Source organism: Narcine bancroftii, chromosome 3, assembly GCF_036971445.1.
Source record: "Narcine bancroftii isolate sNarBan1 chromosome 3, sNarBan1.hap1, whole genome shotgun sequence".
Lineage (NCBI taxonomy): Eukaryota > Metazoa > Chordata > Chondrichthyes > Torpediniformes > Narcinidae > Narcine > Narcine bancroftii.
In genome coordinates this window covers 162,341,829-162,369,795 of record NC_091471.1, presented here as the reverse complement: position 1 = coordinate 162,369,795, position 27,967 = coordinate 162,341,829, and the positions used below count along the sequence as shown (strand labels likewise).

The 27,967-nt window shown below is 42.5% G+C and overlaps 2 protein-coding genes across 9 annotated transcripts in view; one reads left to right on the top strand and one right to left on the bottom strand.

Moving 5' to 3' along the window:
* LOC138757792 (SWI/SNF-related matrix-associated actin-dependent regulator of chromatin subfamily A containing DEAD/H box 1-like) overlaps positions 1-27,967 on the top strand; it is a 155,910-nt gene that overhangs the window by 88,085 nt on the left and 39,858 nt on the right. For 2 of the 5 annotated variants that reach the window (XM_069925695.1, XM_069925693.1), the window contains exons 20-22: positions 366-484; positions 1,640-1,822; positions 2,550-2,659. In XM_069925695.1, coding sequence (XP_069781796.1) covers positions 366-484; positions 1,640-1,822; positions 2,550-2,659 — 412 coding nt within the window. Of the gene's footprint in view, positions 1-365; positions 485-1,639; positions 1,823-2,549; positions 2,660-6,164; positions 7,013-8,956; positions 10,558-25,339; positions 25,953-27,967 lie in introns of those variants that run through there. The other 3 variants (XM_069925696.1, XM_069925692.1, XM_069925694.1) reach the window with 3 other exon arrangements.
* Positions 231-27,894, bottom strand: LOC138757793 (hematopoietic prostaglandin D synthase-like). 4 transcript variants are annotated; one of them, XM_069925700.1, is made up of 7 exons: positions 27,745-27,894; positions 24,131-24,271; positions 18,810-18,902; positions 18,429-18,538; positions 14,360-14,458; positions 1,730-1,771; positions 231-509 (listed from the first exon to the last, which is right to left on the bottom strand). In XM_069925700.1, exons 2-7 carry the CDS (start codon positions 24,261-24,263, stop codon positions 495-497), a joined length of 492 nt encoding a protein of 163 aa, XP_069781801.1. In that variant the 5' UTR covers positions 24,264-24,271; positions 27,745-27,894; the 3' UTR covers positions 231-494. The 4 variants fall into 4 exon arrangements, with proteins under 4 accessions (XP_069781801.1, XP_069781798.1, XP_069781800.1 ...); XM_069925697.1 differs by lacking the exons at positions 231-509; positions 1,730-1,771 and adding an exon at positions 12,001-12,493; XM_069925699.1 differs by lacking the exons at positions 231-509; positions 1,730-1,771; positions 27,745-27,894 and adding exons at positions 12,001-12,493; positions 26,488-26,543.

Sequence of the window (27,967 nt, the reverse complement as noted above, 5' to 3'; positions counted from 1 at the left end):
TCTGTATATGAAAGACTCAATCTTCATTGAAGGTGATGGTTTACGATAACTTAGAAATGTAGGAAATTCACTTTTGTTCTTTGTATTCGTCCATGAGTTTTGGCTTGATATGATTTAATTTCTGCGATAATAAAGCCACAGGACCAGCCTGGATACTTTTTTTGAGTAGGATATAGACTAATGAATTATTTGAACTTTTATGCTTTATTTTCCACCTTCGTGAACTCCCACCACAAATGTTTTGGGATAGATGAGTTTTGAAACCAGTTGTTGCAGACTGTAAGGATTCTGAATCCTCTTTCTCAATGCCATCAGAGAATGGTTTCCCATCATAATTTTGATGAAACAACATTTTTTCTTATCAGGGTTCGAGAGTTGTCCTTTTCAGCCAGTTTACTATGATGTTAGACATTTTAGAGGTTTTCTTGAAGCACCATAAGCACAGGTACCTTCGATTGGACGGCAAAACCCAAATCTCTGACAGGTACGTGTATTCATTCTTGCAATGTCTAGTTATAGGTTTTTAAACAAAAAAAGAAAATATTGTTAAACCTATATTTTAATGCCTGTTTCACTTTTTTCAAGACATCAGCAATATGATATAAAAATAAATTGTAATGTTAAAGAACTGTAGATGCTGGAATATTGGGCAAACAATGAAGAGCTGAAGGCACTTGGTCAGTCAGCATTCATGGAATGAATTCATCATTATTGATAAAAGTCTCTGCCCAAAATGTTGATTGACAATTTCAACCCATGGACACAAGCTTAGCCCATGTTGCATTATGAATATTACATGTATATTATGTAAAAGAGTTGTGTTTTCATATTTCTATGGAGGTCTCTTGATTTGGAACAAGGGAAAGATTTGGATACTTAACATAGAAAAATACCAATTTAAGTTTCTCACCCTGTGGGAAAGCGTCTTTTGGAATCAAACTAAAGGTTATCTCTAACATATGGCTGTGTAAAGTGCACAATTTAAAGTGTAGAAGATGACAGTGAAGGGAAGCTTAACACCAAGCAGGGCAACATGATAACACTTGTGTAGTTCATCCAGGAGTCTGATGGCAACAGGGAAGAAACTGTCTTTAAGCCTGTTGGTGCATACTCTTAAAGCCTTCTCCCCATAGGAGGAGGGAGAAGAGGAGTTGATAGGTCATTCAGTATGTTGGTGATGAAGATGGAGTCCATGGAGAGGAGAAAGGTTTGTGTTCTTAGCTGCATTCACTATCTGCTTCCAGTCTTGAGCAGAGCAGCTCCTGAACCCCAATGTAATGCATCCAGCAAGTATACCTTTCAGTGCACTTGTGGAAGCTGTTAATGAGCAAGCGGGAATATGCCAAAATATTTTCTTCCAAAAGAGTAGATGCATTGGGTGATCTTGCATATGATATCATCCTTTTGCCTCCACCTTATTGAGAAATTGCTCTGAGTTCATAAGGGTACTTACTGATGCACACTCACACATACATAATCCCATGTAAGATTTTTATTGATTTTACGACTCACAGTGATTGTGTGATTGAACAGTCATTGCTTTTATTGTGTGTGTGTGTGTCTTTTGCCTCTCATTTTATGAAAAAAGTTTGCATGTCATTGTCTTATGAATAACTTTTCCACTGACTTTCTTTTTCAGAATCCACTTGATAGATCAGTTTAACACAGATATGGAAATTTTTGTTTTCCTGTTGTCAACCAAAGCCGGCGGCTTAGGCATAAATCTTACCTCGGCCAATGTTGTCATTCTCCATGATATTGACTGCAATCCCTACAATGATAAACAGGCAGAAGATCGATGTCACCGAGTAGGACAGAAAAAGTAATTTTATTTTAATGTTTGCAACTGAATAAGTAGGTTCATGCTCTTTCAAGTCAACGTATCCTTTGGAGTAGATGTTTAAAACCTCTAAATTCATCCTATAAGAGTTCCTTAATAGTGTCATATTCATTTAATATCTTGGCTCCCTCCCATTTAGTTTGGTTATTCTTCCCTCACGTTTTCCAGCCCCAACCCAATTCAAGCAACCGATTTTATGAACATGCTCCAAGTTTCTCCCTCCAGTTTCTTCCTTTCCTATAAGCCCGAATCCCACCTCTTTGTCCCACTCCCATCCATCCATTCATTCAGAAAGTGTGTGATTTTAGCCATTCTGTTCTGAAGATTAAAGATAAAGAAGATGAAAGAGTCTGAATGGAAAATCGACGCTGACGTAGAGCATTTGAATATTGGAAATGTCTAAGCTTTTAGAACTGTTTTAAAATTTGCAATTAAAAGAGGGACCTCTGATGCAAGCAGATAGAATTTAGCCAGAAAAACAAGATGCCTTTTACATAAACAATTGTTTACAAGGGATATATTAGATATGGGCAAAAGGTAGGAACTAGTTATTAGTAGAACAAGGAAGAGTTGAGAAGAATTTTGCACACAAATGCCCTGGTTCCATCCAGAGCAAACAGGTCAGAGAAAAGGTCATTGATTCTGTATTTGAAATGAATGAAAGGTAGGTTACTTCTCACTTTCTGGTTCTGTTTGTTTTTGTTTATAGGGTAGTGCACATTGTTAAACTGATCAGCAAAGATACTATAGAAGAGTCCATGCTTAAAATTGGGGAACATAAACTAAAACTGGAACAGGATATGACATCAACAGAAACAGGTGAGTTATGCGGTTTGAACAAGAATGCTTTCCCACTTCTACTCAAGGCAAGATGTTTGTTAGCTTGCCTACTTCTGTTTCTTAGGGTGGCACTGTTAGGGCAACACCATTACGATGCAATGAACTGGATCAAATCCACCGCTGTCTGTAAGGAGTTTGACCTTCTCTTCATGTCTGCATGGATTTCCTCCCATATTCCAAAGATGTGTGGAGTTATATTAGAGCATTTAGGTGTCGTTGGAGGACCTGTTACTGTGCACGATCTCAATTTTTTTTATACTTCAAAAAGCCTGCATATTTTCGACCATAGTATCTAAACTACTAAACTTTTTTAAAACATGGCAGTCAACTCCTGGTTATTCAGCAGCAATTTATCCATTAATCAGGCAGCCTTGAATCTTCACCCTTTCCCCTCTGTCTCATGCACTCTCCCCGGCATCTGATTCTCCATTTGCCCCGACAAATCTTTCTCTGAAAGATTTTCAGCATCAGTAATCACTCTCACTCTGTTAGATGCAAACCCACTCTGAATTGAGAAAATTTGAGCCATCTTGTGTAAGCAATAAAGTATTTGTTTCTTATCTTTTAATATATCTACATAACCTCTTCTGCCAAGATCATCTGAATCCTCTATGCTTGCTATTTCTGAAACATTATATAGAATATTTATTTAATTAGTTTGTGACGTGTAAATCTCCCAATTGGAGAAAAATGAATTTAGTCCAAAGCATCCATCTACAAACAACTAAGGGCTCTTTCCGAGCCATATGTAACCATTGGGTCTACTACTATTCTTCTCTTGCATTTTCCTTCCAAAATACTGCTCAGTTTTGAAAAATAATGAGGTATCCTGTCAAACCTTTCAAAATATTTTTGTATGCTATGATGCAGAATTCTTCCCCTGCCTCAACTTCCGTGCCCTTACTATACATCTTCATCTTGAATTGGCAATGGGACATCAACCACCTGGACTTCTCAAGCCTCGCCCGGCCGTCTGGCCCCCTCGCCCGGCCGTCTGGCCCCCTCGCCCGGCCGTCTGGCCCCCTCGCCCGGCCGTCTGGCCCCCTCGCCCGGCCGTCTGGCCCCCTCGCCCGGCCGTCTGGCCCCCTCGCCCGGCCGTCTGGCCCCCTCGCCCGGCCGTCTGGCCCCCTCGCCCGGCCGTCTGGCCCCCTCGCCCGGCCGTCTGGCCCCCTCGCCCGGCCGTCTGGCCCCCTCGCCCGGCCGTCTGGCCCCCTCGCCCGGCCGTCTGGCCCCCTCGCCCGGCCGTCTGGCCCCCTCGCCCGGCCGTCTGGCCCCCTCGCCCGGCCGTCTGGCCCCCTCGCCCGGCCGTCTGGCCCCCTCGCCCGGCCGTCTGGCCCCCTCGCCCGGCCGTCTGGCCCCCTCGCCCGGCCGTCTGGCCCCCTCGCCCGGCCGTCTGGCCCCCTCGCCCGGCCGTCTGGCCCCCTCGCCCGGCCGTCTGGCCCCCTCGCCCGGCCGTCTGGCCCCCTCGCCCGGCCGTCTGGCCCCCTCGCCCGGCCGTCTGGCCCCCTCGCCCGGCCGTCTGGCCCCCTCGCCCGGCCGTCTGGCCCCCTCGCCCGGCCGTCTGGCCCCCTCGCCCGGCCGTCTGGCCCCCTCGCCCGGCCGTCTGGCCCCCTCGCCCGGCCGTCTGGCCCCCTCGCCCGGCCGTCTGGCCCCCTCGCCCGGCCGTCTGGCCCCCTCGCCCGGCCGTCTGGCCCCCTCGCCCGGCCGTCTGGCCCCCTCGCCCGGCCGTCTGGCCCCCTCGCCCGGCCGTCTGGCCCCCTCGCCCGGCCGTCTGGCCCCCTCGCCCGGCCGTCTGGCCCCCTCGCCCGGCCGTCTGGCCCCCTCGCCCGGCCGTCTGGCCCCCTCGCCCGGCCGTCTGGCCCCCTCGCCCGGCCGTCTGGCCCCCTCGCCCGGCCGTCTGGCCCCCTCGCCCGGCCGTCTGGCCCCCTCGCCCGGCCGTCTGGCCCCCTCGCCCGGCCGTCTGGCCCCCTCGCCCGGCCGTCTGGCCCCCTCGCCCGGCCGTCTGGCCCCCTCGCCCGGCCGTCTGGCCCCCTCGCCCGGCCGTCTGGCCCCCTCGCCCGGCCGTCTGGCCCCCTCGCCCGGCCGTCTGGCCCCCTCGCCCGGCCGTCTGGCCCCCTCGCCCGGCCGTCTGGCCCCCTCGCCCGGCCGTCTGGCCCCCTCGCCCGGCCGTCTGGCCCCCTCGCCCGGCCGTCTGGCCCCCTCGCCCGGCCGTCTGGCCCCCTCGCCCGGCCGTCTGGCCCCCTCGCCCGGCCGTCTGGCCCCCTCGCCCGGCCGTCTGGCCCCCTCGCCCGGCCGTCTGGCCCCCTCGCCCGGCCGTCTGGCCCCCTCGCCCGGCCGTCTGGCCCCCTCGCCCGGCCGTCTGGCCCCCTCGCCCGGCCGTCTGGCCCCCTCGCCCGGCCGTCTGGCCCCCTCGCCCGGCCGTCTGGCCCCCTCGCCCGGCCGTCTGGCCCCCTCGCCCGGCCGTCTGGCCCCCTCGCCCGGCCGTCTGGCCCCCTCGCCCGGCCGTCTGGCCCCCTCGCCCGGCCGTCTGGCCCCCTCGCCCGGCCGTCTGGCCCCCTCGCCCGGCCGTCTGGCCCCCTCGCCCGGCCGTCTGGCCCCCTCGCCCGGCCGTCTGGCCCCCTCGCCCGGCCGTCTGGCCCCCTCGCCCGGCCGTCTGGCCCCCTCGCCCGGCCGTCTGGCCCCCTCGCCCGGCCGTCTGGCCCCCTCGCCCGGCCGTCTGGCCCCCTCGCCCGGCCGTCTGGCCCCCTCGCCCGGCCGTCTGGCCCCCTCGCCCGGCCGTCTGGCCCCCTCGCCCGGCCGTCTGGCCCCCTCGCCCGGCCGTCTGGCCCCCTCGCCCGGCCGTCTGGCCCCCTCGCCCGGCCGTCTGGCCCCCTCGCCCGGCCGTCTGGCCCCCTCGCCCGGCCGTCTGGCCCCCTCGCCCGGCCGTCTGGCCCCCTCGCCCGGCCGTCTGGCCCCCTCGCCCGGCCGTCTGGCCCCCTCGCCCGGCCGTCTGGCCCCCTCGCCCGGCCGTCTGGCCCCCTCGCCCGGCCGTCTGGCCCCCTCGCCCGGCCGTCTGGCCCCCTCGCCCGGCCGTCTGGCCCCCTCGCCCGGCCGTCTGGCCCCCTCGCCCGGCCGTCTGGCCCCCTCGCCCGGCCGTCTGGCCCCCTCGCCCGGCCGTCTGGCCCCCTCGCCCGGCCGTCTGGCCCCCTCGCCCGGCCGTCTGGCCCCCTCGCCCGGCCGTCTGGCCCCCTCGCCCGGCCGTCTGGCCCCCTCGCCCGGCCGTCTGGCCCCCTCGCCCGGCCGTCTGGCCCCCTCGCCCGGCCGTCTGGCCCCCTCGCCCGGCCGTCTGGCCCCCTCGCCCGGCCGTCTGGCCCCCTCGCCCGGCCGTCTGGCCCCCCCGTCACCTCACCCAGCTCCTCCTATCTACTCTTGTAACAATATTAATATTTGGGGTGAATTTGTAAGATTTAAGGTAGGTCACATATATACCCACATTTTAAAACAGATCTTATTTGAAAGACTGAAGAAATGCTGAAGATCTCTGGAGAATGTAAGCACCTTTCACAAGTAGGTGTTAATTGAACTGACATCATAAAATAAATGACCATTGTTTGGAACTGGAGACACGATGGCTAGTGGAAGCACTTTTCAAGGGTTCACAGAAAGGTCACTCCTGGATTGCTTACCTAAGATGATAACTTGAGAAGAGGAAAGAACTGTTGTTTGCTGGAGAAGGTGGGGGTTTTGCAAGACATGAGTCACATGCTCTCTTTGGAGTTTTGGTTGGAAAAGAGTGTTGAGTTAACAGCTCAGTCACTCAGTGTGAGGGATACTGACAAATAACTGAAAAGTGCAAGCCAGTAGATAGCTGTAAGTGCTATCTGTCTGATGTTTCTCTTGAAATGGAGGAAGGAATGGAACTCTGTGGTAGCTTGAAGAAAGAGGTTACCATTTGGAAGATCCTGATGGGGCACGTTTCATCAGCGAGACCCTGAGGTGATTAGTGGTGGTACCTCAGTTGTGGAAATCCTGGAGCAATAAATATCTCTCTCTGCAAATCCTACAAGAACCTTCCTGAGCGGTAAACATGTACCTTTCAAGCACCAAACCTGGTGAACTTTATACATGTTAAATTCTGTGCACAGTATGGTGATTGCCTGCAACCCGAGAATTTGGAAGAAGGAGAAGTGAGATTGAACTGTGAACCAAATAACTTTTCTTAAATACACACACACATTACATACACGTGCACTTAGAATTAGAAGGGATTAATTTGAGATAGTATAGAGTTAAGTTAAAGTTTGATTCTATTTTTATGTTTGAAGTTGATTAAAAATAACTTTTGTTTTGAAAGCAACTTGTCTTGGTGAATGTTTATTGCTGCTGGGTTTTGGGGTCCTTTGGACTCGTAACACCCTGACTTCGCCCAGCCCCTCCTATCCACCCTGACATCACCGCCCCCATTCACCCTGCCACCACCCCTAGCCCTCCCTAACCATTCGTCTTTCTCCCCCCAATCACTCAGCACCAACCACAAATTCTTCATGACATCTGTAGTCCCAGATGATTCTGAGGTGGCCAAGAACTAGCTTTGGGGCACCACCTCTTTATATACCTTGAGGCTTAGTCCCGACTAGCCGTCAAGATCGCTCGCATACTATTTAAAAATCTCATCACTTCTCTGATCTCGCTATCAGCCACCTAGAACAAGGGTAGAGTTTCCTTGCTTCATCCCACCAGTTTCACATCTGACACGTCATTTTCCAGCATTTCTGTCAACTATAGCAGATTGAATTAACTGCTATCAGGTCACCTCCACCCAAATCCGATTCCATTCTGTAGTTGTCCTTTACATCCTTTCATACTTTTCTCTCATCCCCTCTGCCCTTCACCTATCTGTCTCTACACCTCTCCCACCTTCATTTGTCTCATCTCTTGACCCACTCCCCAACCTTCTGGCCTTTCTGCTTGGAATCTTGTATCTTCCCATCCTAGCCTTGAAAGGGTCCTCATACAAAATGTTGAGTTGATTTTCCTCCATGGTTGCTGCTTGACCTGCTGAGTTTCTCCAGCTCCTCTACATTCATTTAAATTCTTAGAGCTTGCAGGTCAGAAGTGTTTTCCCTAGTTGAGTAGCAGCCAAGGGGCACCAAGTTTCCAACAGAGAGTTCAGCTACCTTCGATTTTGCCAAGATAAACTTTGCCACCCGGAGGGCGATGACCATTGTCAATCCTGCCCAGACTTTCTTCTGGTTCTTTCTTCAAGTTCATTCAAAACATTAATTGCTAGATAATGGGCCCCAATTACTCATTTTTCTGTGCTAATGTAGAAGATCAGCAGGTTTTGGGGGGGGCGGCATTGACTTCCCTTGATCACACTCGGGTTCTTTGCATTGCTGTGAACTAGCTTTGAAAAGTTAATTGTCAGTAGAAAATGCTAAATAAATAAAAGTTAACTTCTCTAGAAATCTAAATTTATTAAAATTGCGTTGTCAATAGCCGGGAAATGTATAGCGGAAACGTGGAAATCTAATTCCCTACTTCACATTGATGGTTGGAACATGGAAATGCAGTTGTATTTCCCTTGAGAAGATTATTTATAGTCTTAGGAATAGATATAGTATGTTGCTCGAAATTTGGTGACATTGTTCAATTGCTTAATGCCCAGATTGTATAATTCTGATATTTGTCAATTAGTATACTCTTTATTAGAAATTTAATACTTTTAAAATGATGTGCCTCTGAGATGTCAAACCTTGCTCCTGTTGCTTTTTTTTCTATTTTCTTCCTTTTATCTCCTGGTGTCTGTCCCATTGACCAAACAATGGTCATTCATTTTATGACGTCAGTTCAATTAACACCTACTTGTGAAAGGTGCTTACATTCTCCAGAGATCTTCAGCATTTCTTCAGTCTTTCAAATAAGATCTGTTTTAAAATGTGGGTATGTATATATATATAATATATATATATATATATTATATGTATATATATATATATTATATGTATATATATATATATTATATGTATATATATATATATTATATGTATATATATATATATTATATGTATATATGTGACCTACCCTAAATCTAAATCTTATAAAGGAGAGGGGCTCTCCTTTCCCTCTTTTTTTGGACCTTATGAATTCAGTGTATTATTTCCTATCTCTTTTTTCTTAAAAATAAAATATTCAAACTAAAATACAAAATGTTACATATATAATCCTGTGCTTCTGAGATTTTGCATTAGATGTTCTGTTGGAGCTCAGGGGTTCCAATTTTATTTTCATAAACAGGTGATGGAAGCATTCCGCTGAATATAGCAGCTCTATTGAAGACTTCATTAGGATTGTAAGACTATTTTTTTTCTTTCCCATATGCTTCAAAAGCATAAGTCTGGTGAACTCTGTGTGAAACTTCATAACTTTGACCCTGTCATTGGAATGAAGAAGTGCCAAACTCTTATGTATTGCATTGTGATGTAACAGAATAGTTTTTAAAGGAACAAAGATACTTTTGTGAGATATCAGTCCAAAATCTCTGTGATCAAAGTGAAGATGTATTATTATTATTGTATTGCTGTAGTTCCACAGTTAAACCACAAAACACCCTTTTTTCAGCAGTTATATAAATAGAGATTTGTATCTAATGCAAGCATGGCTGCAACACCATTACTGTTCATTCCTCCCTGTACACGGCCAGCTTAATCCATATGCCTGTAACTTTAATAACTTTCTCAGACCAGATATTTTTTTTCCAATATTGAGTCCTATTTTGACTTGTGTACTTCAGTAGATTGGCTTTCATGAAATTCTGATAAGAAATCTAATGCTTATTAGAAGCAAATCTGCTAAGAAAATGTCCTAAACCAACCAGTTCTGGATTCCATAAACACATTAAGCAAAGAATCTCAATGTGTGGCTATTTTAATATGCCTGTAGATTTCCTACCTCAACTGCAATAACTTTCTGTGGGCATCAGCTGTCTCATAAGTAGAATTCTTATGTTCAATCTTTCTTTGTATGTGCAGTGTGTTAACCATTGATGGGGCCATATTTGTTTACCTGACCTGTTTTATTGTTAGTAAATGGAAAGGAGAATTAAGTGCAAATAAAATGTTGCTGTTTTCAAATAAGCAGTACTAAAATGTTCTAATTTAAAGTTGGCAGTAAAGAGAAAGAGCTGAATATTAATGGTAGAGAGTGATGCTACTTTGGTTCAGTCAGGTTTGGCAGCCAATTCTATCTAAAAGGTCATTGACAATATTTCTGAATAGATCTATTTGTCCTTGTTTTCCCACTATTAATTGAGATTGATCGACAGTACTAGTATTAGTGATGCGAAACTTTTGGTTAGTTGTAAACTGGAGAGACGAGATGGAATTTAGAGCAACACATCACCAGAAACGAAGTCAAAAAACATCATTGGGTGAAAAAGAATTAGCAGCATTGCAGGCTGGAACCTTTCTTTAGGACCCTTCACCTGCTCAATGGTAAATGGTTTGAATAATCTTAAGAATGGAGGAGTTATGAGAAAACAGTTCAAATGCAGCTGCCAAGACTAGTAGGACAATGGATCGAATTGCATTTTTGCAATGGATGAATTTCACAACATCGATCTCTTTTAAAACTTGTTATGTGGAGGCCAGGACATTTGTCAGCTTTGTATGTTAATTCCAGCACAATTGGGATATGATCAGCCAAATCAACACAAGGGCAGGGTATTTGTACCTGAATTATCTGACAAACCAATGCCATCTGCAACAATGGTGCTAGTTTCAGTTGTCATAAAATAGGTCATGCATTCTCTTTGTGAGTGTTGCAAGATGTAGTCCAATGATACTGATTACTTTCTGAAGGATATAGATGTTAATAAAACCATTGAATTTTGACAGAAATATCTTTCAATTACTTTCACCTTGTTCTCGAAATAGGTGGCGTTTTATGTCAAGGAAATGTGAAATTTCTCTTGAAAATTGCATTCAAATGTTCTCACGAAGCTATCTTAGTTATGTGCAGGATATTGTCACTTTCCTAAGTGTAGAAATTCCACTCTTGCATTTAATAGTCTTGAATATCACAGCACTGTTACGAGAAGGGAATCAGCACTCACGAGCACCTTAAGGAGAGGTGTCCGGTGTAATTCATGAAGCAGATATTTAGGGGTAAAGTGATGTTGCAGGTAATACCACACCCTCCAGCAAATTGCATGATTGAGATGTCTGGTGCTGAACTGTATGCTCCACCTTTGACTGCGTGGCGTCCCTTGAGTTTTCTGGTTGTCTCCCACATCACAGACTTGCTGATATGGAGCATAATGGGCTACTATGTTTGCCCCTTGAAGAGGTGAGTGGTGAAAGAGTAAGAGAGGAATTCTAAGCATCAAAGAGAAGAAACTATAGGTGTGGGATTGATTGGATTGCTCAGACTGGGACAAATGGTGGCCTTTTGTGTCAAGGAGATGTGCAATTTCTCTTCAATTACATTCAAATGTTCTCATAAAGCTATCTTAGTTATGTGCAAGATATTGTCACTTTCCTAAATGGATCCTTTTTTAAAAAAACAAGTGCCACCATAATTCCAAATATATTTCATAAATTTGTACTCCCTTAATTGGATAAATTATGACTTCACAGTTATTCCTCAAATTTCATGTAGGGTCTCTCAAAGATTGTTTAGTCATTTTTCACAACTTCCCATATCAAGGCAGTTAGAAGTGGCACCATAGCAGAACTAAAACCTTGGCTCCGATGAGCTAGGTTCAGTCCTGACCTCTGCTGCTGCCTGTGTGCCATTAGCATATTCTCCATGTGATTGCACAGGTAACTATCTTCCCACCTTCCAAAGATTTGGGGGTTAGTAGACTTATTGACTGTTAGATTCTACCACTCACTTACATACTGGGCAATTTGAGGGGTGTTGATGGAAATATGGGGAGGAAAAAAAAGGTGCAGTTAATAGGATAGCAGTTAGAACCTGCATCATTGGTGCTCTAATAGTGTCGCACTAAGCCAGATACCTGTACATCTAAGGAGTTTGTACATTCTCCTCATGTCTAAGTTGGTTCTTCCATGCGCTCGTTTCCTCCAAGATTCCAAAGGTGTACAGGTTAGTAGGTCACATGGATGTATTTGGGCAGTGTGGGCTCATAGGCTGTAAGAGCCTGTTACTGTTCTTAGCTCTGAATTAGAATGAATCATTGAGCTGAAAGGTTTATTTCCATGACTCACTTCCATGCTGGAATATACAGTGCAAGCTATCCACATACAGAATTTGTTTTTGGAATTGATAACATTAACTGGTAAATGCAGTTTACTTTATCAAGAAAGCCACAAATAAAATAGATTTAAAGCTGTTTATTCTAAAAATATACCATTATAGTTACATATCTCTACAGTGTTTGCTATTGTTATTTTGATATAAATTATACAGTTGTATGTATAGCTAAGCTATACATGTACTTCACATATGTTTAGAGCTATCTTAGTAAAAGCATCTAGTATTCACCTCAAAACATTCCTCATGCTCCCCTTCAGTTAGCAATGTTTATTCAGAATTCCTTCCTTGATTGCTGCAGGATTACATTGATGTTCTCTATCTAGTTCTCCCCCAAATCTTGTAACGTTCCATCAAAAATATCCCATTTGTCCTTTAAAGTTACAGCTGACTAATTTATAGAGGAGTTTTTGGTCTTTGCTCTATCCATGCTGCAATTCGAGGGAGAGCTTCAACTCGTTCTTTCAAAGCCAACAACCTGGGATAGTTGTGCAACTTGGCATTTAGATTATTGAGGGTGATTGAACAGACAGCCCAGTGAAAATCTGCCCAGGTAACCTGGAAGCAAAGATATTCTTAAGATGAGTTATCGTGAGAGAACTTGGTTGTTAACAATCTTTTTTTTTAATCTCAGATTTTGTTGCATGTAGCCAGAGTTAAAAAGCAAGTCTCCTTGTTACACATTGATTACACTGGACAACATTTTTTCCAAAAGGTTTGCTTCCTGAAAAAAAAATTGGAGTTTATGATAGACAACTTCAAGATGAACAAATAATTTCAGATTTGCTGTATCACATTGGAAATTGTAAAAACAGTAAATTATTTTTTACTGAATTTCACATGTTTAATTGTCTAATGATACTGACACATTGCATTAGTTCAACTGACCTAAAAAAAATGGGTGGCTGCTGAATTTAGTTTGTATTCGGCACCCAACAATAGTCAGCCAGGATTAATGGATTCCAGTTGCCATGATGCTGCTTTTGCATGGTCGCAATGTTCTGGTGAAACCTTTCACCATTTTCGTCGCTGACTGCACTAAGATCAGCCAGGAAGACGTCCAACAGTGAATGCAGGAAATGAACTTTCAATGACATGTTGCACTTCATGGGTTTGTCTGCTTGAAGCAGGTTGACATCAGCTGGATGTAGTTTATAATCAATGTAATGCATAGCATTTGTATATGTGAGCTGCTTTTATAGCCTGTCTGCATCTATCCTGACTAAGCATGCCCAGGCCTAAGACAACATTTGCATAGCATCTGCACTGAACAAAACAGCTTGCTTTGTAAGCAATATACAAGTAGACTTAAAATATAACAGGAAATCACAAAATAGGTTATAGCTTTAAAAAACAGTACATGATAGAAAAAAAATCAAGGTGATTTTTGTGATCAGGCAAAATCCATAAAATACACCCAAAAATGTTCAGGAAGCAAAATCTTTGTTGTCCAGTATTATTGGTTATGCTTAAGAATTATCTTAATAATTAAGATAATTTACCCCCAACCCACCCTCATTGTTGTCCTCGTCTCCCAGCTTCTGAGAAAGTCAATACCTTGCTGATTCTAAAGCACCAACAATAACTTGATCTGATTAAGTTTTGAGGTGACAAAGGTGGCTGATGAGGATAGGGTAGTGGACGTTGTCTCTGTAGACTTCAGTAAGGAATTTAATAAGGACTCTCATGGTAAGCTGATGTAGGAATTGGTTTAATTTTTTTTAAATTTGGACACAGCATGGTAACAGCCCTTTTCATTCCACAAGCCTTTTCTCCCTCAGCCCCATCCCAGATATTTAGCACAGTCTGGGAGTGTAATCTGGGCTTCATGTGGCAAAACTGTGTAGTGGATAAATGAACATCCATTGGATCGGGTGAGAGAAGCATATCTATTTACCCTTTGAATTTGGGGATAGATCTATGTGCGAGGGAAGATGGTGGATAACTATAATAATATCCAATGTGTGGTGCTGTCAGCAGAAACATTTATTAAACTATTCTTGCCTGTACTGCTATGCATAATGTTTATTCCCATCATTACTGGTGATCATGGAGCACAGAACAGTATAGGAACAGAACCTTTAGCCCATGTGGCTGCACTGAACATGATGCCCAAGTTGAAGGCAAATTCTGCTGCCCGCATATTTATTTGTTTATCCAGAAGCTTCTTAAATACTACTGTTGTATCTGCATCCACCAGTACTCCTGGCAGCCTCTTCCAGGAATCCATCATTCTTTGTTTAAAACATCTTCAAACTTCCTACCCCCTCACATTAAATGTGTACTCTCTCATGTGTGACATTTTTCAGTATTTCCTGATGAAAAGGATTTTTATTGTTTACCCCATCAATGCCTCCTAATTGTATCAACATCATTCAGGTCACCTCCAATGCATCATGATAAAGCTGATTGCATTATACTCACTGAGTCACCAACAAACCAAGTCTGGTCCCCCAGAAGCTTGCAAAGGCCGTCCAGAAGTATGGGGATGTTATTGGCGACAATATCTTCATTCATCTTTTGCTGGCAAGAAGAAAGTTGTTACTGCCGATCAACAACCAGCTGTGACTGTAAATTCACAATGAACTGAGCTATAACCCCATCACAAATGGGGCAAAGCTAATCTGAGCTGGAAGCACTTTATCTTGGGATCATAAAGAACATCAAGGTTAAAATGATTTGCTTCAGGCTGACAAGAGGCAGACAATGAAGTTAAAGTCAAATTATTCAGGTTTTTTTTTAAGAATAGGAGAATTAAGGGTTAAGGGGAACAGGGGGAGAAGGATCTGAGTCCGTTCATAGCAGCTATGGTCTTATTGAATGAGGGAGCAGGCTCCACAGGCCAGATGGCTAACTCTTCTTACAGGTTCAATACAAATTAGTCACTTGCACACATTAAAAAGTTCAAGACCACTTTTTTAATGTGGAGTGATTGTAGTGATGAGTTTGTCACACACATTCTACAAGTTAGAAATGCACTGAAAATCTTATTTGCTACAGCTGAACAGGTAATTTGTCAAATAAAATCTACAAAAGGATGGATAGAATTTGCTCCAATGTTCTAGACGTCAAATAAATAGCCCTTTGTTTTAATAGGAGGAAGAAATGGTTAGATGATGGGTTGATTAATTATGTAATTTCCTTTTACCCATATCTTGTTTTATTAATGTTGTTGAAAATTAGGGTAAAGAAAGATCTTGTTACACTGATGACTTAGCTTCTGAACTGCCAATGCTAACATGCAGTGAATCTTATAAGGGTTTTACAATACAGACTGTGCTGGAAATTCTCAGATCAGGCTGCACCCGTAGAGAGAGAGAAATGGGGTTAATAGTCAGTAAATTGATTGCCAATGGAACTGGAAGAGTGAATGTTTTAAGTTGCAATGAGAGGAGGGGATGACCCTTGTGAAATTATGTGATGGGGTCCCGCAGAATGCTGTGACAATTCAGTGCACAATATTGAATTAATTAATTTCAGATCACCGTCATTGCCTCTCTGCCAGATCTGGGGTAAAGTTATTCCACAGTAACGTTAACTTAATTTTTGTATTTTCCATTATTAGATTAAATGAAGGACTTTCTCATGATACCGATAGGAATAAATAAATGGGAGAGTTACACAAACCATTAGTGATTAAAAACAAAATTGATAGAGGAGGAAGATATTCTTTGAGAATAGAACATATTTAAAATACAAGAACTTCTGATCTGAGTCATAAAAATAATTAGGAGCCTAGGACAAGTGACGTTATAACAGGGAATAAAGAAATGAAAGAAGTGTGGAATTTGTTTTTAAAATCTGTTTCCACTTTAAAGGAGACAACACAGCGGAATAAGGGCAGAATCCAAGGCAGAGAGTAATTACCATCATAAAACAAACTACTGGAGAAAACATAATGAAACCAACAAATTTCTTGGCAATGATTGTCTGTTTCCCAGGATTCGAAAAGAGGTAGATGCATAAATGATGAGCAACAAAATCCTTCGATTCTAAGATAAAATCAGCAAGTTTTAAGCATATATAACAGCACTCTAAGAGAGGGAGGATTGGGAAATGGAAATGACAGCTATCAGGAGAATATTGGAAACCATCATTAAAGATCTGGTAATAGTGCCCTTCGAAAATGAAATTACAGTTAGGCAGATTCAGTGTTACTTTAAGAAAATTACTTTTCCCAAATCTAAGAGTTTTTTTGAAGCAACATCAATAGGGCAAAACAAGTGGCCATGGTGTACGTGGATTATCAGAAGGCATTTGATAAGGTTGCTCCTCCGGTCCCCTTTAAATCTTGCCTCTCTCACCTGAAATCTATTCTTTGGTTTCAGATTTTCCTAATCTGGTGTGTGTGTGTGGGGGGGGGGGGGGGGGGGGGGGTGGTAGAGAGGAGGCCATCCACCTTATGTGTGCTCATGAGTTTATAAACCTCTTTGAGGTCACCCCTCAGATTCCTACACACCAGGAAATAAAAGCCCCAACCTATCCAGTCTCTTAGGATCAGTATTTTGGCTTTCAAGCCAATGCAGTATAAATATACAGGGTTACCAGGATGAGGGGTCTGGACCACAAAGGGAGGAGAAAGCTTGGCCTATGCCAATTGAAACATATAAGAATGAAAGGTGATCTCATTAAGATACAAGATTCTGAGGATGGTTGACAGTTCAATTTGATAAGCTATGTGCTCAGACCAGAAAAGTCCAGAAATGAAATGAAAATCCCTTGCACAGAAGGTTGTGAATATGGAATTCTCCAGATTAGATCAATGATTGTTGAACCATTTAACCTGGAGGTTTGACATTTGCATCTGGACATTGGATAGGAAAGTGTTAAATACATAATTTTAATTAGGGTTGAAGGCAGGGATTCTTGCTACTTCTGCTGATTTTTTTTAAAAATTACATTTTTGTCATTTTGAAAGAGGTAACATTAAAAAGAAAATGCTGGGTCGCATAGTGCCTTCTGTCGGAGCCATGAATGTTGGTCAGGGCATTGGGGAGAGCCAACTTCAGGACCGAGCAGTTTTATGACCCAAATAGTTCACTGACAATTTCCCTCCATCGATGCTGCCTGAGTCACTGAGTTCTTCCAGCATCTTGCTTTTTGCTCTCAATTTCAGCATCTGCGATCTTCTGAACTCTTCACACAAGAAACCTAGAAGATAGGAGCAGGAGTAGGTCATTCGACCCTTCGAGCCTGCTCCGCCATTCAACGAGATCATGGCTGATCTTAAAGTTCAGTACCCTGTCCCCGCCTTCTCTCCATAACCTTTAATACCCTTATACTGAAGAAATATATCTAATTCCCTCTTAAATATATTTAATGAACCTGCCTGTACTGCCCTCTGTGGCAATGAATTCCACAGATTCACCACCCTCTGGGTCAAGAAATTCCTCTTCATCTCGGTCCTAAATGGTTTGCCTATTATCCTCAAACCATGGCCCCGGGTTCTGGATTTTCTCATCCTTGGAAACATCCCATCTGCATCCATTCTGTCCTGTCCTGCCAGAATTTTATATGTCTCTATGAGATCCCCTCTCAACCTTCTAAACTCCAGCGAGTCCAATCCCAATTTGCGCAATCTTTCCTCATAAGTTATTCCTGCCATTCCAGGTATCGGCCTGGTGAATCGCCTCTGCACTCCCTCCATTGCAAGAACATCCTTCCTTAGATAAGGTGACCAAAACTGCACACAATACTCCAGGTGGGGTCTCACCAAGGCCCTATACAGCTGCAGTAAGGTATCCTTGTTCCTATACTCAAACCCTCTTGATATGAAGGCCAACATACCAATGAAGGAATGCAAGATCTCAGTTTAAGGTTTAATCTGCACAATTCACCAGTGATGGCATTGCTATTTGAGCAATAAAAGCAGGGTGTAGCTTTATAAGGCGCTGGTGAGACCTCACTTGGAGTACAAGGAATGTGCTGGCACTGGAGTTGATTCAGGAAAGATTTACAAGAATGGTTTCAGGAATTAAGGGATCATACAAGGAATGTTTAATGGATCTTAGTCTGTACTCTGGAGTTAGAAGAATGGGAGACAACCTCATGGAAACAATTTGAATGTTGAAAGGCCTAAACAGAGCAGATGCGGCAAAGTTGTTTCCTGGGGTAGAGGAGTCGAACACAACTTGAGGATTGAAGAGCACCCATTTAAAACAGAGATACGGAGGGATTTCTTTAGCCAGAGAACAAATAACCTCTGGAATTTTGCTACCACAGGCATCTATGGAGGCCAAGTCACTGGGTGTATTTAATGCAGATTGTCTAAATAGTCAGTGTATCAAGGGTAATGGGGTGAAGGCAGGAGAGTGGAAGAATAGATCAGCTCATGGTCTTGTGGACAGCTCAGCACTTCCTCAGGGGTGTTAATCCAGCTCACATTCCCTCTTATGCCACATGAAAATTCAACATTTCAAAAACCAGAAGTAAAATATCAATTGATATCAACATCACAGGCACTGCATCTTAACATTTCAAAGCTTGGTCTTACTTTCAGAGTCTCATCTCTCTCAGTCCAAGGGAACAGGTTCATGAAATCATTTAATGTGTCCACAATGGCATCCACTTGAGCTTGTTCAATGTTGTTTTTTCCAGCCAAGCCTAATAAAAATAAAGAATTCGTAGAAGGAAAATGTGTGGTGTGAACTTGTGAGGCACTGTCAATGAGAACACTTTGAACTCTCAATACATTGCATCAATGCACACATTCAGACAACAAAAGAGAAACTATTGATTGACCTTAATCAAGAAAATCTGTAAATGCTGGGGTTGCATGGAGTGCTGGAGAAACTCAGAAGGTATCGTAGCATCCATGGGAAGTAAAGGGTAATCATTGTTTCAGGATTGGGCCCTTCGTCATCATTATCCTCACCTGTTTCTTTGGCCAAGTACCTTGCAATGGCGGTGCTCTGATTAAGTTCAATGTCATCCACCTTCAGGATTGGGAGCTGTTTGAATAGCAGAGCTGGAATGAGAGTTAGATAAATTACATCAGCATTCTGCTATGGAGTATATTATTATTTTATATTATATTTATAGGCCTTTAAAAGAGATAGATTGTGGGGGTTTAGTGTAGGTCACTTCACAAACAGACATTATCAATTCACAAAAATATATCTCATTTAAAATGCAAGAGCTTTCCTGAAAGAGAGACTTCATGTCCACAGTGAATTTACAGAAACTTTGAAGAATGCCTATGGAGATTTCACAAGTAGGTGTTTAATGGACTGATGCTGTGGAGTAAATGGATTAATGTCTAAAGCAACAGATGTCAAGGCAGAAACTGATTCCAGTGCCTCACTCTGGTTACAATTTACTGTTCTAAGAGGCATCATGTGGTTTTGCAAACACAGAGAGAGAGAACGGAGTTCTGCAGTGGCTTTTGGAAGTTGTAACATGGCAAACTGGCAGATTTGTTAAAACTGCATTTTGAAGACTGGTTGTGAGTTCTGAGTTCAACCTATTGAAAAATCCTTGTAGTCCTTACAAGAGGAAATGGCTGGCTCGACTGTTTCACCTGAAATAAGGGAAACGAGAAACTCTGGTGCCTGGAAGAAGAGGTTATCATTTGGAAAACCCAAGATGGGGAAAGTTTCTTCACCAAGACACTGAAGTGGCTGATCGGAGGGAATCAGTTTGTGTGTCAAATGAGCAACAAATATCTCTGAAACCAACTAGAACCTTCCTGGGTGGTAACGATCTATTTTTTAACGAGGGCCTGGTGAAAATTCATAAATTGAATTCTGTCCAAAGTATAACCAGTGAACTTGGAGGTGTGAGAATTGAGATTGGACTGAATGAAAGGACTTTCCTGAACATAAACACATTACATTCACATGCACTAAGAATTAGAAGGGGGTTAAGTCAGGTCAAATTAAGTTAATAGTAATAAGTTAAAGTTGATCTTGTTTTTATGTTTAAAGTAAATTAAAAGCAACTTTTGTTTAAGTAACCATTCATCTTGGTGAATTTCTATTGCTGCTGGGTTTTGGGGCCCTCTGGACTCGTAACAATTCATTATGTTGGATACGTCAGCTGCATTAGTCTGTCACATCACCTTATTAACTAGAAGAAAATAACCATGGTACAGTTTGATAATGTGTCTCAACTCCTTAAACTTATTTCAAGTGACCAGTTTTGTTTCTAATTTTTTAAAAAACATTATTTTTCCTGTATTGCCTGGCCAAAAGCACTTTCAACATTTCTTGATTTAAGTTTCCTTATTTCTTCAATGTTTAACTTTTGAGTTCAACAAACAAAATGTCTGATAACATTGAGGGGATCAAGAGGCATTGTACATTTATCGTGTTGCTAAACTGTACTGTGGTTTTCAGATGCACGCCATTTGTTCCAAAACTATTGAACTTCAAACTGGATAGCAAAAGAACCAAGGTTAATTTGACTAACATTTGATGCACCTAACATCAAGGGGTGAAAAGAAATATGCTTTTAAACTGAGAGATGAAAATTCAGTCTTTTTCCTAGACTAGTCTGGAAGAACTATAGGGCAATGGTTGATGAGGAGAGGGGAGAAATTTAAGAAGGACCTAAGAGGCAACTTTCACCCAGAGGGTGGTCCATAATCAGGAATGAGCTGCCAGAAGAAGCTATCGAAGCAAGAACAATTACAACATTCAAAAGACATATGGACAGGAAGGCTTTCAAAGAATGTGGGCCAAATCCAGGCAAATGGAATAAGCCCAGAATGCCAGCTTGGTCAGCATGGACAAGTTGGTCTGAAGGGCCTGTTCACTGCCACCATCTGGTTGCAAGTTCCATATTGTGACAACTTTTGAGTAAAACAAAATCTATTATTCATCAGATTTGCTGGTATATTTGTAGATTGGCCCCTCATCCTGAATTTACACTTAAGCTGAAATATACTCTCCATTTCCATCTTATCATTGGAATAGAAGGAGTCCGATGTTCTGTCCCTCAAGCCAACTCCACCATTCAATGAGATTGTCATTGATCAAGCTGATACCTTCAGCTCCACTTTCCTGCCCTTTATCCCTTTTGACCCTTGCCTCCACTGTTGACCAAAGGCCTGTCCAGCTTAGCCAGAATACATCCAATATCTTAGCCTCTGGTAGCAGAGACCACCAAAGATTTAGACTCTCTAAGAGAAGAGACTACTCCTCTTTGCTGTCTTATTCTGAAATCATTTCATACACAAGTATATTTTCTATCAAGATACAAAGAGCCCATTTTAACTCATCCTTGATTTTTCCCTTCCACTAATTTTCATTGTAATTTATTCACCCCCCCAATTCCCTTCAAGTCCTCCCCCCCCCCCCCCCATATTGTACCAGTTACCTGCTCATTGGAGACAATTTACAGCAGTCAATTAGCCAAGCAAACCACCTCTTTAAGATGTTGTTGGAATCCCGAGTAGCAGGCAAAAACACACCCTCACTGCAAAGACATGTAAACTCTACACAGACAACACCAGGGCTTAGGATTGAACCTGCAGGAGACCATTCAGCCCACAAAATGAAACAAGAAAGGCTGCAGACACCATGGTTGAAGTAAAAACAATGCTGGGGAATCTCAGCAGGTCAAGCAGTGTATTTTACATAGCAAAGTTCAAGACACATAGCCAACATTTTGGGCTTGATCCCTTCATCAAGGTATGAAAGCCTTCATCAGCCCCTCAGGTCTGTTCCACCATTCAGTAAAATCACTGCTGATCATACAAATTCGGTCCCTTCTTGCTGCCTTCTGTCCAAACCCATTGATCCCTTTAGTCACAAGAGTCACATCCCATCCCCTTTTGAATATATCTAATGAACTGGCCTCAATAACTTTATGTGGTAGGGGGTACAGAAGTTCACAACTGAGTGGAAAAAGTCTCACCTTATCTGATGGCTTACTCCGTATCCTTAGACTGTTATAATGGATAAATATTGGGAGGAATTTTGATAAGATTATAGTAGGTTACATAGATATACATTTTAAAACAGATCTTATTTGAAAGTCTGAAGAATTCATATTCAGTAACTTTGCAGGATCTTTGGAAACTTTTATGCACATTTCACAAGTAGGTGCTAATTGAAATGAATAGACCATTGTTTGGATTTGGAGATAGGCTGGATGGTTGGATAACTGCAAGACTTCTGACCTTTCTGCAAAGTGCTCACAGAAGGGCCACTCCTGGGTTTTGTTTATCTAAGACAACAGCTTGACCAAGAGAGGAGAACTCCTGTGGTTTGCTGAATAAGGTGTTTTTTTTTTGCAAGTAAGAGAGTCACATGGGCTTTCTGGAGTCTCAGTTGGAGAGAGAGAGGGAGAGACAAGCTCAACAAGCTCTCTCAGCCAGTGTGTGTGTGTGACACTGAAAGAGTCTGAACAGTCACGGTTGAAACAAGCCAGGAAGAGTTGGTTGGAAACAGAAAGCTCCAGAGCAGTGGATGGCTGGTAGTGCTATCTGTCTAATGTTTCTCTTGAAATAAAAGGAACAGAAAAGAACTCTGTGGTGGCCTGAAGAAAGAGGTGACTATTTGGAGAACCCTGATGGGGCAAGTTTCATCAGCGAGATATTGATACAATGGTGATACCTCAGTTGTAGAAATCATGAAACAACAAATCTCTCTCTGCAAACCCGACAGGAACCTTCCTGAGTGGTAAATATTTACCTTTCGAGCACAAAGCCTGGTGAACTTTATACATGTAAAATTCTGTGCACAGTATAAAAATTGCCTACATCCAGAGAACTTGGAAGAAGGAGATGTGAGATTGAACTGTGAACCAAAGAATTTTTCTTAAATTTATATACAGATCAGAGACATATGCTTAGAATTAGAAGGGGGTTAATTTGGGTTAGTTAAGTATAGAGATAAGTTAAAGTTTGATTCTGTTTTCATGTTTAAAGTTAATTAAAAACAACTTTTTAAAAACCACTGGTCTTGGTGAATGTCTATTGCTGCTGGGTTTTGGGGTTTTTTTAGGCTTGTAACACTGTGACCCCATGTTCTGGACTTTCCTAACTTCATCAACATTCTTTCAACATCTAACCTGTCCAGTCCTGTCAGAATTGTATATGTCTCAATGAGATCCCCTCTCATTCTTCTGAATTCCAATGAGTATAACCCAAGACAATCCAGACTTTCCTCTGTCAGTCCTGCCATTGCATTCCCTCAGTGGCAAGGAATGAATCTGTGAAACAGAAGGATTACATTGTGCTCTACCCCATCACCTCAAAGATGTCGTTAACAGATCTATAAAGTTTCCTTTTGGTGAACATTTAGCCCTGGATTAAAACCTATGGGAGACTGTGGGGAAAATTTTAATCCATTTTAATCTTCAGTCAACCTTGCATTTCATCAATTCTACTCCCCCCACCTGCAAGAATATCAAATTAAAAACACACATCTTTGAACATTGGTTTTAATATAAAGGGGAATGAGTCCAAGGCAAAAAAGACATTCCTTTAACATCTAAAGTTTCTATCCATGATATAAAGCCATACTCTTGTGTGTGGTGGTGGTGGGGGGGGGGGGGGGGGGGAGAGAAAGAGGGCAAAATTAGAGTAAAAATGATCACCATTAGAGAGGAGTTAATTATCCATGTAACAGCTATGAATCTGTATTTGACATATCACTTGGCATTAATAAAATTAATAAACATTCATCACCACTGCAACTAATTGTATCATTTGGACAACCATTGCACATTACAGCACAGAAACAGGCCCCTTTGGCCCTTCTAGTCTGTGCAAAACCATTTATTTTGCCTAGTCCCACTGACCTGCCTCCATCCTATCAGACATTCTCCCTCTCCATATCTGCAACTTAATGCTTTGGACTCCATCCTTTGGTTTTCCAGGACTACAAAACAGGACTATATACTCAGTGACCCGGTTTTCCAGGACTGTTTTTACACCCAACTTCCAGAACTGGTGTTCTTACTGTAAAGGTTTACCCATGGACCAGTCCAGAGTATATATTATGAAAGGTTAAAAATGGCTGGAGTCCAAAGGGTTAAAGCATCTTCATTTTTCCAATTCTCTAGTTTGATGAAAGCTCATTGATTTACATGCTAGCTGTTTCTCTCTTCACAGACACTCCCTAACCTGCTGAAAATTCCCTGCATTTTCTAAAGCATTCCTAAATTCGTTAGGACATCATGAAATGCATTACATCAATACCATTGTTTCAGAGGAGAAAATTGTACTTTGCAATCTATGCTACTTACTTGGTTTTAAGTGGGCCCAAACCGATCGTTCAATTGTGTCATCTTCATAGGTTATTCCACTGTATGCAAAAATGTAACGAGCTGTTTCTGCTCTCCCTCTCAGTTTGAAGTACGTTAGTTTATAGTTTGGCATGTTTAAACCTATCGGAAAGAAACATGAATACAGTTCAAATATTCTACTAACAAGATATAAAAACACACGTCAGGCCAAAACCTGGGTACTGGAGGGCAATGACAGATAACACCCAACTCCAATATAGTAGCTAAAATAGAAGCTTCTCAGACACTTTTAGATACACATGTGAATATGCAGAGGTTGGTCGGGTGGAGGAAGAAACAGGACATGGATTGCCTGCATAAAAAAAGAGATTTTGTTGAATTTGGCACTGTTCCACAGGGGCATCATGGGCCAAAAGCCTGTTCTTTTACTGTATGGTTCTATGTTGGGAATCACCATTAAATAGAAAGGATATTTCATCTTTTGTTAAATATAAACCAAAGATTGATTCCTTGTTTTCAGCTCGCTCCATACCATCATCCTTCCTTCCTGCACCACTGCTATCTTCCCAAGATACTTTCATTCCTATAATTTTGGCTCATTATCCTCTCCTCTTTTTATTGCCTCATTGTTGGCAGTCAGACCTCTCATTGCCTGGACCCTTAAGCCAAGATATTCCTCCTCAAATTGTTCCAAGCCTCTGATATTTTGAGGTCCTAGACCTTGTCCAAGCTTTTGGTCACCTCTAACTGCTCTTTAATGATTTATGGACAATGCTTTGGCTGACCATTGCTCCCGTGAAGTGCCTTAAATGTTCTGGGCTAAAGATATATTGGCAACAAATAACTGCATTTGGTTAAACATCAATTCAAGTGCAAACGGTTCCCTTATTGTGAAACCTTTGTTACCAAACTCTGAACTCATCATGTGATATTGAAACCATGCAGGATGTATTAACATCAGTACTTCTCCAGCCTAACATTGGTATCTGAGAATTCTTGAAAAATTCCAAGAGTTCTAAGGTGGTCTCAATATAAGGTGCCAATCAGAAACATTTGGCCATTCCAGCCCACCGAGTTCCTCCAGCTTCTCATTGTTTGCTCAAGAAACTAGGACCTGCAGTTTTTGGGTTTCTCCAAGATGGGTTTGTTTGTTTTCTATGTATTCGAGATCTACCAGATTAATGTGACCCTAAGAAAGTTATTCCTCAGGTTTGAAGACTTTACGGATTCTAAAAGTGAAAACAGTTGAACTGTGGGGACCAAAGGACCTGTTCTTGTCCTGTATCATCTTGTATTCAACACCATGTTCCTATGGGCCATCCTACAAGGAAGACTGACAAGTTATTTAACCAATGTACTTGTAGTATTTAATGGATTGGGGAAGTACAGAATCAAAGTGTTTACCAGATGAACAGTTTCACCATTTATCAGGAAGCAATTCTGCAACAACGCCGGTAAAAGATCTGGCATTCTGTCTGCCAGAAACCAGGTGCTCCAGGAGATCTGTCTATTCATGCTGAAACATCACATTTCTTGGACTAACTGCAACCGTGAATACTTCATTAATCATTTGATATTTATTAACTTTTATCGACTTGGCATTTGTAGTCATTTTAATGTACCTGTGGCCACAGCAAGAATTGAACACTGACTAACTTTAGGGATCAAATGAGATGTGAAACAAATTTCTATTTCTATTTAGGGTTATGGAAGTACAGCTTAGATCTGATCCCATTGAATAATGGAGCAGATCATTTATCCTGATAAAGACAACGTGTTTATTGTTATATGCATAAGTTAAATATCCAGAAACATCAAAATTCTTGCTTGCTGTAGTCACATGGGTACTTTTTGCTTTTAAAAATCGACCACAATAGTATGCATTAAATAATAAATAGATTTATAAATAAATAATGATATCAATAATAATTTTATTATCACATACAATGTACAGGTGCTTCAAATTTCTTATTTGCTGCTGCTGATCAGGTTTTAAAATAATTTCAATACTATAATTAAATAAAAGAGAAAATGCAAAAAAATAGATTGATAACAGAAGAACAAGTGACATTTCATTAGTGCAAATGGGTATTTTTGTGGTCCTGGGATAGTTTATGGTTAGTGTAGTAAAGTGGAAGTTCACGAGTCTGAGAGAGTTGGATAAAAATTGTTGTTGAACTTAGAAATGTGGACTTCAGGCTTCTGTGCAATCTGCCTGATGAAAGCAATGAGAGGAGATTTTAACAGGGAGATTCTCTTCTTTTAACAGCATTTGTAGGTTGAACAAGTGTGTTTTTTAAGACAGCAATGTTGGAAAAACTGTGAAAATTTTAACATAAATTAACATAATTACTTACCTTGTGGTCTTTTACACTGCACCCCTCAAGTTCCTCTGCACGTTAGTCCTGGTGATTTTATGTGGAGCAACGCAGCCTGAGTCATCAGCTGGACGTTGAATTCATGAGGTGAGTTTTGTGGTGCAATTTAGACTGCAGGCTTCCCTTGAAAAGTGGTAGGGATCCTGCAGAATAAATTATGGTGCAGGAATTGACTAAAAATTCCTGCGCTTTCCTTTTTAGGCTGCCCATGTAACAGCAAATTTTGTTGATTGTGCCGTTACATGCCTGCAGTCTAAAAACCCTAAATGACAGCAAGTAAAACACACATTCTGCAAGAGGCAGTGTATGGTTAAGAATCCTTATGATTCAGCTCCAACAACAGTCTAGTTGCTTGAGAAAAACCCTTCTGCACAGGAACATTTTCAAAAGGTGAAGACAGAAAGGACCCTTTCAAGAGGAGATGCGCTCATGGATTATTTGTAATGGGAAAAATTAAACTATTATTACAGGTTATATTATATATTAATATGACTTTAAAAGAGATGGATTGTGGGGGGGTTTAGTGTAGGTCACATCACAAACAGACAGTAACACTTCACAAAAGAATCTCATTTGAAATACAAGAGCTGTGCATAAGCAGAGATTTCATGTCCACAGTGACCTTGCAGAAACTTTGAAGAATGCCTATGGAGACTTCACAAGAAGGTTTTTAATTGTGGAATAAATGGTCTATTGTTTTGAAAACAACAGATGGCCAGGCAGAAACTGATTCCTGTGCTGGCAAAAAGAGAGCGTGAGAGCGAGAAGTTTGCAATGGCTTTTTTGAGCCATGTTGCAATGCCAACATGACAAGCTGACAGGCTTGTTTAAAAACCTGGAGAAAATTCATAAATGTTGAATTCTGTGCACAGTATAAGAACTTGGAAGAGTGAAAAGTGAGATTGGACTGAATCAAAGGACCTTCCTGAACAGATACACATTACATTCACATGCACTTGCTATTAGAAGAGAGTAAAGTTATAATAACAAGTTAAGGTTTGATCCTGTTTTCACATTTAAAGAAAATCAAAAGTAACTTTTAAGTAACCATTTGTCTTGGTGAATTTCTATTGCTGCTGGGTTTTGGGATCCTCTGGATCTGCAACACTATTAAAAAAGTATCATCAACTTTCATAGTTAAAATCACTAACATGCATATTGTAAATTCACCATGGTTTTAACAACTCAAACCTAACCACATTCATATCACCATTAACAATCCATTGTCACACTTACCCACTCTTTGTTTTGATTTCTGTGAAGCAGTGAGACCGTCTCAATTCCTTTGGTACTGAAATCCTTTGGTACTGAAATCAAAGTTGATAAGATTCTGGAATTTAGTCCTATCAAACCTTCAAGAAGGTTTAACTGTGACTGCTGATTCAAAGTGAGCTAACTTCTCTTATCATTCACAGTATACTTCAAATAGTCTTTTCCTTTGGTGATGTAACTTCTACAG

Bases quoted from the DNA above. Each gene is read 5' to 3' on its own strand.
- LOC138757793 (XM_069925697.1), bottom strand. From the start codon at position 24,263: ATGCCAAACTATAAACTAACGTACTTCAAACTGAGAGGGAGAGCAGAA. The intron at 14,459-18,428 runs GTAAGACCAAGC...TCTTCTTGCCAG, and splicing joins AGAGAGATGAGACTCTGAAA to CAAAAGATGAATGAAGATAT. The intron at 12,494-14,359 runs GTGAGTATAATG...CTTTGCTTCCAG, and splicing joins CTTGGTTTGTTGGTGACTCA to GTTACCTGGGCAGATTTTCA.